This window comes from Solanum lycopersicum, chromosome 2 (assembly GCF_036512215.1).
Source record: "Solanum lycopersicum chromosome 2, SLM_r2.1".
Taxonomy (NCBI): domain Eukaryota; kingdom Viridiplantae; phylum Streptophyta; class Magnoliopsida; order Solanales; family Solanaceae; genus Solanum; species Solanum lycopersicum.
Genome location: NC_090801.1, coordinates 57,569,739 through 57,579,393, shown reverse-complemented (window position 1 = coordinate 57,579,393; position 9,655 = coordinate 57,569,739). Strand labels below are relative to the sequence as shown.

The following is a 9,655-nucleotide window of genomic DNA, read 5'->3' as shown; positions in this document are numbered from 1 at the left end:
AACAAAAAAAATTTCATATTTAGTAAGACTCGAATTCAAAACCTTTTAATTAAGAATAAATAGATATCTATCATTCTGTCACTATCATTATTGGTGAGTATTAGAACTTACTACTCCAGCTAATTCTTATTTTAAATAATTTAATAATATTAATCATCATAATTGAAAATTCAAAATCTTAATTATTTAATTATTAACCAAAATCATAGCAAAAGACCCCAAAAAAGGATTTAATTCAAAACTCCCCATCATTATTTGATGCTAAAAAACAAAAATTTGAACTATTTTTGCTTTTTCTCTTGCAAAAATGTCCCAAATTCCTCAGCAAAATTTCCAAGATTCTCTATTTTCTCTGTCTATTTAGACTATAGAGTATACACAAACATTTATATAGTTCTTGTTTTCTCTCTGCTAATTGTTTCTCTCTCTAGCCCACCCACGAATCTCTCTCTTTCTCTCTCTACTGGTAAATAAAAAGAACACTACCCATTTCTGCTCTGTTCAGCTCATAACTGGTTGTCTCAATTTCTGAAAAAACAAAGACACATAAAAAAAACACACAGTAAAACAGGGGTAAGGGGTTAATGCACATGTTCTACTTTCTGGGTGTGTGTGTTTGTGAGGTGAGCGGCAACTTCTATCGTTTTCTTGAAGGAAGCTCTCGTGAAGCTCATGTGAAAGATTGAAAAAGAGATCTGAGAAAAGTTGAGAAAAAAAAAATGAACACTTTTTATGATAGTAACGGGTCACTCGCTGCTTAGTTTCCCCTCTTGATTCAGGTGAGTGTAGTGTTACTCCCAACTTTTACTTTCTCTTTCCACCGTTTTTGTCATAATATACGGTGACCCTTTACTTCTAATAAGCTATTTAAAGCTTAAAAGTGAAGAAAGGTAAGAGTCTTTATGCTCTAATTGAGATGGGTTTTCGTTTTTGCTTTGCTTGTTTTGTTGGGTAGTAAGCAAGAGTGGCAGTTGGCTATGGGTTTGTGGAGGTTTTGGATTTTTAATGGATAATGATTTGTTGTAAGATTTTTCTTCTTTCGAGTTTTAGCCGTTACTGGACGTGAGATTTGTTTAGTGGGAATGTTTATAATGATTCTTGGGGTTATTTGATGGTTTTGGAAGGTAAATTTGGTTTGATTTGGTCATTATTACTAGGTTCTGGGGCGTTGATAGTGAGATAATTTAATACTGGTGAATTGGTAGACATTTTAAGTTGGACTTTTTCATAATTGGGAAGATTTGGAACTGATTTGGAAAGAATGATGCATTTGTTGATGTCTAACCATAATTCAAGAATACTTCCGTGTTTGGATCAATATATGTACTGATCATGACCAGGGCTGTTCGTGACCGGATTCTTAAGGATGCAAATGGAAACATTAGTGATCACTTACGAAATCACATACATTTGACAAATTGTATTCATTTGAAGAACCACATGCATAAGCATAGCCCCATCTTGGCTGATAGGTCCCTTATGAGGGACCTTGTTGTACTTCAGAGGTCAAGGTCCTTAAGAGATCCTTCTGCAAGTCCACCCTCATGGCAATCTCCTTCTGTTGTCGATGCCCTTCTTAAAAGAAGTGAAAGGGATGCTGTTATGAGCAATGGTAGGCGGTCTGTAGGCATAGATCGACCTAGGGATGGCAGAGGTTTATCTGGAAACTCGCCTCCTTTAGCTGTCCGATCGCCGTCTAGAGTGGCTTCTGCAGAGATTAATAAGCATAATGCTGAGAGAATGGCAGGGGCTCCAAGTGATCGAAGTAGCAAGAGTGGAGTTCGCGAACGGAGGAGAGTCAGGGGAGAAGAATCAAGCCGTAGGAATCTGGGAACTGACTACATTGCTGAAAAGGATGAGTGTCCCGATGATAGAAATGATTTGGTCCACGATCCTGCTTCAGAGAACTCCGAACAAAGGGGTAGAATTAGCAATGAAACAGAGAGGCAGAGGCATGATCATCGAACAAGGACCCTCTCTGAGCAATTAAATGATGTTCCAATTGACAGTGATGGGGTAGCTTCTTCTCACATTCATGCTCGTGGAAGGCATAATCATAATGAGAAAATTGCAGAGCAAATGGAGGCGACAACTCGTGGCAATGGCAGAGTAAAAAGGCGTAAGTTTCGAGGGGCAAGAAGAACTCGTACTTCTGTTCCTTCAAGGGATGCTCTTGCCCACAATGAAATGTCTGTGGCCTCAAATTCATTAGGTCAAGCTTCAGCACACCAAAAATATCCTGCAGAAGATGGCTATGAAGAGTATGTCAACCAGAATGTAACAAGAGATCCAAGGAATGGATGCGGAATTCCTTGGAACTGGTCAAGGATTCATCATAGAGGAAAATCATTTCTCGACATGGCAGGCAAGAGTTTATCTTGTGGGTTGTCTGACCCAAGGTCAAAAAGAAGTGGTGGTGGTCCAAGAGGGGGGGATGCTGCTGATATGCCAATAATGTCCGAATACTCGAGCTCATCTAGTAAATCTGAAGCAGAGGCATTGCCCTTACTATTTGATGCTTCAAATTCGCAGGGAAGTTCAGACCATCCTGCTTGGGTTCATGATTATTCGGGAGAGTTGGGTATCTATGCAGACAATTTACTAAAGCAAGAACTTGACTCGGATCTTGCTTCAGAAGCTAGATCAGGCGAGCAACGCAAATTTCGCACGCGTGGCAATAGTAGGCACCAGAGTCTAACACAAAAGTATATGCCAAGAACATTCCGAAATTTGGTAGGACAGAATTTAGTTGCACAAGCTCTTTCAAATGCCGCTGTTAAGAGAAAAGTTGGCTTGCTTTATGTTTTCTATGGGCCTCATGGAACAGGAAAGACCTCATGTGCCCGCATTTTTGCAAGGGCATTAAATTGCCAATCCATTGAGCATCCCAAGCCTTGTGGTTTTTGTGATTCTTGCATTGCACATGATATGGGAAGGAGTCGAAATATAAGGGAAATAGGTCCTGTGAGTAATTTTGATTTTGAGAATATGATGGATCTTCTTGATAACATGATTGTATCGAAACTGCCATCCCAGTATAGGGTGTTTATATTTGATGATTGTGACACACTGTCTCCTGATTGTTGGAGTGCTATTCTAAAGGTCATCGATAGAGCTCCTAGGCGAGTCGTTTTTATCCTTGTATCCTCAAGTCTTGATGTCTTGCCTCATATAATCATATCTAGGTGCCAGAAATTCTTTTTTCCCAAGTTGAAGGATGCAGATATCATCTATACTTTGCAATGTATTGCAACCAAGGAAGATCTTGAAATCGAAAGGGATGCACTCAAGCTTATTGCATCAAGATCAGATGGATCGCTGAGAGATGCTGAAATGACTCTTGAGCAATTGAGTTTGCTTGGCCAGAGAATCTCTGTCCCTCTTGTTCAGGAGCTGGTGCGTTTTCTAGCATATTCTCTTATCAAAGCTCGAGGAAGTTCTTTTTGCTTTGCCGATCAAGATCTCATACTTTGTTGCTAATGCATTTTATTAACTTTTCTTTTTATGATCCCACTTGAACTTTGTTTGATTTGCAAACAATCATATGAAATTTCTAAAGCAAGGTTAGACTTTTTTTTGTGTGAATTATGTTTTCTTTTGTTCTCTCTTTCCTCAATGAGAATTTTACTAAACGTTGTCTTGATTTATCATAGTGCATCTTTTATCAAGTGGACATTGACCTTCTCTGCATTAGAAGGAGATTTTAGTTTGTCATTTTCTGTTTACCTAAACTATGCTTTCATTAAGAGAGTGGCATATGATTAATATCTGTTTGATCTCATAATTGTTTAGCAAAAAGCTTTAGCTAAATGGAAGTTATCATTCTCAAAAAAAAAAAAGCTTTAGCTAAATGATGGTGTTTTCTTGCACACACACTTATTTCATTATTTCAGTGTGAGGAGGTGAGATGTCTTAGACTAATCCAGCTATTACCTCACACTTCAGGAAGAAGACTAGTCTTTGGTAATAGAATATCATGCTTTGTTTTTAGAGGTTTCAGCATATGGCTACCATATCAGTTTACAATGCTGGCGAAGAAGTACTAGGCATCTTGCAAATGAACTTTAACTGGTTGTCCAACTATATGATAGAAGATGAGGTGCGTATTTTGTGGTCAATGAGGTGGATTGAGAACCATGAGGTGTCAGGTTCAATTCCTGGCGGAGGCAAAATCATTTTTGATAAGGAAAAAACATTTTTGATAAGCAAAAACTTACCTACTGGTGGACAAACTTACCTGGTACCTGTGCTGGTGGGAGGCAGCATGTACCAATTAATCGGAGTGTGTGCAAGCTAGCCCGATACCACAAATATAAAAAAATAAACCTAGGTTCAGTATTGAATGTACGTTAAGCTTTCTATAAAACAAAAATTTTCTCTAGTAGACTGGTTATTGCTTTTTGGATAATAATATTGAGATACTTAGAAATGACATTTAGTATATATTGTTCTTTGATGAAGAATTGAAATATCCTTTATTATAATTATTTCTTCTGGCTTTATGGAAAATTACACTAATCAAAAGTGAGCTACCGTTGTTTCAACTTCTTCCTTACATTGCCTAATTACTAAATTTTGAGATTAGATATGTGATTGTAACTTTTTAATAACTTTTGTGACTTGATGTCATTACAGGTTGGACTTATATCCGATGAGAAATTAGTGGACTTACTTGACTTGGCATTATCTGCTGACACTGTCAATACAGTGAAACATTTGAGGGATATCATGGAATCTGGTGTCGAACCCTTAGCTTTAATGTCACAACTTGCTACAGTCATAACTGATATACTTGCTGGGAGCTATGACTTCACAAAAGAAAGGCCTCGGAGGAAGTTCTTTCGACGCCAAGCAAGTAAGTGATCTATAATATGGTTATTCCATAATAAATGAGTTATTATAGATCCATATGATATTGGATAAACTACTGGGTAATAGCTCACAATAGCCAGACAATACATATTGATTTCCCTTAATAAGTCTTCCAACTAAAAGCTAAATCAGCTTTGCTTGTGAAACAATTTGCAAAGAGAATCTTGTATCACATCTTCCAATTTAACTAATTGCCTTCTCATTCTCTTTCAATATTCTCACAGCCACAAGAACTTGAACTATATATGCCATTTTAATCATATTTTTCTCCAAGTTCAACTCTTACTTTCCTTTTCTTTGGTTGCAGTATCAAAACAAGATATGGAAAAACTGCGTCAAGCTCTGAAAACACTATCTGAAGCTGAAAAGCAGCTGAGAATGTCAAATGACAGACTTACCTGGCTTACAGCTGCATTGCTGCAACTCGCTCCAGATCAGCAGTATATGTTGCCCAATTCCTCAGCTGACACTAGTTTTATTCAAAGTCCACTAGACTTGAATAATGCAGGGGGAACAGAAAGACCCAGGAAAAGCAATGTCGAGCATGCTGACATGCTACACAAAAACAGAGGGTTCCCATCAAAAAGTAGAGTAGAAAACTTTCAAGCTGGATGTTCTAGTGATATTTACTCCGACGCCAGGATGAAAGGGGTTCACATTGGTGGGAAAGGGCATAATGGAACTGGAGAATTTACTCAAAAAGCTTATGGCGTCTCTAGTGATAAAAATAGAACAAGTAGTGGTCAGGTTACAGGTAAGTTGCACCAGGATATTGAAGAAATGTGGTTAGAAGTGCTTGAAAATATCGAAATAAATGGCTTAAAAGAGTTTATGTATCGTGAAGGGAAGCTTACCTCAGTCAGCTTTGGAGCAGGTACAATTCATTTAGTCTCTTACAAAAATCCTTAGCTATGTCTTATGGTCATGACTAGTGAACTGTTCTTAATTATTTATATTATTATGTAGTAAGGTCATGAGTAGTGAGTTTTGCACACTTATATTCAATTTTAGGCATTTCAACTGCATGTTTAATCAGCAGGTGAAAACCAGAAGAGTTTTGTCCGCCAGATCAGTTTAACACAAAATACTTTTTTAATTTTAAGTAAACCAATTAATGTTAGCTTAAAATAGATCTTCATTATTTTAAATTATTACAGACCTGCACTATTTTAAGGTTATAGAATAGATTCAAGAGAAAAGCTTCCTTTCTCTTAATCAGGAATCAATTTGGGGTCAGGCTTTCTCCGAATGGCCTGGTTATTCAAGTTTCTTGGATGTTATCTTTTATTTCCTTGTCAATATAGATCATGGACATATATTTCTAAATGTCCAGGGTGTTAAACTTGCTGCTTTTTTTTGTGAAGAAGGTGGAATTGAACGGAACCTAGTAATACTAAGAGAGCACGTTTTGACAGGATTATATGGTTTGAAGTTTGAACAGTTCATTTCAAAGACTTGTTGCAGCAAGTAGTAGCCAGGGGCAGACGTAGAGTGTGAGTTATGATTTCATCTGAACACCAATAGCTTTGGCTTGGAACTTTTATGTGGTAAAAATCACAAAATCAAGTACAAATAAGTAAGTAGCGAGCCCTGTCAATCAAATAAGATGTGATAGAACCCCAAACTCGAACCCATAAAGTTCAAATCCTAGATCCGCCTCTAATGGTAGCAGGCTGCTCACTGCTGATTGCAAGAGTGTTTTTAGTGCTTCAACGCATGAGAAATGACTACTTTCTTTATTCTATTATTCTTTTGAATCTCTCTCTGTATCTGTTCACCTCTTGGTTACCTGCTTAATTTTACATCTGTGTTACAAATTTAATGCATTGTAAGCTTTCTGAGTATTACTCTTGCACTTTGTAGCTTGGTTTCCTTTGTAATTCCATATTCATTCTGTTGTAAGCTTCCTTTTCGATTGACATCTTTATTTTAGTTTTGGACTTCCTATAACTTAACATACTATGAACATAAAATTCCATTCTGACTTGTAGCGATACTGTGTCTTCTGTAATATGAGTGTTATTCTAGAGTTGCTTATGTTTCCATATGTGCCCCATGACTTGTGAAAGAGGGAGGGAGGGACTCTATTGAAAAGTATGTTTCATGTACTGTGCATGTGTCCCGTCGTTTCCCTTTTTTGTTGGGACAACTATATAATACTGATCTGTGGGGTTTCATTTGTAGATGTTATTCATGCTCATCGGATTTGTTAATTTCTTTGCAGCTCCAACTGTGCAGTTACTGTTCAGCTCACATATAACAAAATCCAAAGTAGAGAAATTTAGGGGTCATATTTTACAAGCTTTTGAGTCTGTTCTTGGGTCCCCCGTGACAATAGAAATCAGATGTGAATCCGGGAAAGATGGCAGGGCTGGACCAATTGTGTTGTCAGCACCTCATGGTGTATCTCATATAGGTACAAATCCTGGCATTCATGGTAATGGGGTGAGAATGGCAGGTCCTGATGAAATCAGCAGGGCACAAGTGAATGATAGCGAAGGTTTAGCATTTAGAAAGCTCGACTCGAGAGGAATAGGTGGTAGCGAGATAGTTGAAGAGGAAGCTTCTCCAAGAGAATCAAAACACAATGATCAGATCGACAACAATACACAATTTGATAGGCGGAATTTAGAAAGGGATTTTCCGGGAGGGATAATGTCAATTGCCAAAAATTCATCCACCTCCATTCCTGAACGAAGAAACTTAGGGGATAGAAGCCAGAGTTTGAGCTTAGTTAAGAGCAAGGTATCTCTTGCTCACGTAATTCAGCAGGCAGAAGGATGCACACGGCAAAGTAGCTGGTCAAAACGCAAGGCTGTTTCTATCGCTGATAAGCTTGAACAAGAGAATTTGTATGTACCTCTTTACCCATCCTTCTTGTATTACCACATCATATATCAGATTGTATATGTGTCTCAGATGTGTAATCATTTGCTTGAAGAGACAAATAATATACCATCAAAACGTATGTCTTTAAGTTATGTTTTGATTTAATATAGCAGTACAGAACTACAGATGCAGAAAAGATTAGAGAATGCCCTACTGTTATAGAGTGGATATTTTGTATTAAATGAAATGTGGAGCACAAGCAGTCCATTCATCCTTCACTTGTTGGTGGATGGAATGATACACATGCTAGAAAAATACACTCCATCCAGATTAGTGTTGTCCTGTCGTCAATTATCAGCTAAAGGACCCCATAGAAAATGTTACAACCTTTAAGTATAACATCAGGACATATGGCACCACTTTACTTTTTGTTGGAATGAGTATTCTTATATTGCATAGTTCTTATAGTAGGTATAGCTATCTTCATTTGATATTCAGTTGTTCTTGGAAACACACAAGTGATCCTCTTTTAATTGGACTATTCTCATGTAGTAATGTGATCTTTCTTCTCTGCAGGAGATTAGAAGCAAGGTCAAGGAGCTTGCTTTGTTGGAAGGCTAGAAGAGTCACCCGCCGACAGGTAAACAGATTCAAACATCTATTTTCTTTTTCAATTTATTCAAGAGTCCTTTTAATGTTTTCTACACATCTTAGACTTTTCAAGTTGTATGTCAACGTAGTTGCATTCATCCGTTAATTGGAATTTGACATACTGCACTAAGGTGCAAGTATAGGCAAGTATGAAGATGTTTCAGTTCCTAACATATCAAATCAAGATGCTTCCTTGCCGGCTGCCTTGTCTTACATTTAGCTATATGATGATGGACCATGAGCAAAAATATCTTACGCACCCAAAAAGAAAAAAATAGAGATTAGCAAAAGAGTATAGTGGGTTGTATGCACAAGTTGGGCATCGATGGAATACCTCGACTATTCCACCAGGTGCCTCTATCCACAGGTATCGAATAACTTTAAACACCAAGGCTTAGGTGGATGGAAAGAAATTGCCTGGTGTTTTTTGCACTTGAGACTTCGTGGTTCTCCTCTCATTTCATTGACCATTAAATTAAACCGCGTCCTTGGATGCAAATCCAGTTCAAAGCTGGAAATAGCGAATTAACTGACCTATTCTATGGCTTCCAGAGTATTCTAGGACAATCGCACGTGATTCGTAGTTCCCTCTGGGCTCTGGCAGTGCATGAGATGTTTAAACTATATAATGCTACTGTCAATTCAGCCAATTTTTTTTGTAAAAGCTATCACCATTCCGAATATAAAAGCTCTTTGAGGAACATCAGACTATAGCACAGTTTTGATTACTGACACTGAGGCACGATGCTGAAGGAGAGACTTATTTATCTATGGGAAAATACTCTTTAGTGGAGTAAATGGGATATAAATCCTTTCACTTGTAGCTTCTTATTTCTTTTGTTTCATGATTTAGAAGGCTTTACACCAACTTGTTACAGGATATATTACTGACTTATTATCAAATTTAGTAGCCCTACTGATTTATTTGAAACTATCAGTTATAACAGAATTGTTTATCGCGTGCAGCTTTCGCGATTGAAAACAAGAAGTAGGAGGCCAAAGAGCTTACTGAGGTTCGTTTCTTGCGGAAAATGTCTCTCTGGTAGGTCTCCAAGGTAGCAGTGAAATGTATCAGATTAATTTCCAGTTTTAGTTCTACTATTTGTTCAACGTCAGTCAATCTTTGTTTAGAAGGTCAATTTTATTTTTTCCAATAATAAATGGAAGGTGCAACATTATTAATATATCTTTTTCTAGTTTAGCAATTTTCTCTTTTAGATGTCTACAGTAGCTCTCATGTACTACAACACTATTCTACATTCTTATAAATTATTGGGAATTCATTTTTCCTCTTTTACTATGA

The 9,655-nt window shown here is 37.4% G+C and overlaps 1 protein-coding gene across 1 annotated transcript; it reads left to right on the top strand.

The window, feature by feature from the left end:
- The first annotated feature begins 232 nt into the window (after positions 1-232).
- LOC101268831 (protein STICHEL-like 4) lies at positions 233-9,655 on the top strand. Its single transcript, XM_010318546.4, has 6 exons — positions 233-3,396; positions 4,636-4,855; positions 5,180-5,746; positions 7,097-7,724; positions 8,278-8,341; positions 9,319-9,655. The coding sequence occupies exons 1-6, from the start codon at positions 1,333-1,335 to the stop codon at positions 9,409-9,411; spliced, it is 3,636 nt and encodes a 1,211-aa protein (XP_010316848.1). The 5' UTR covers positions 233-1,332; the 3' UTR covers positions 9,412-9,655.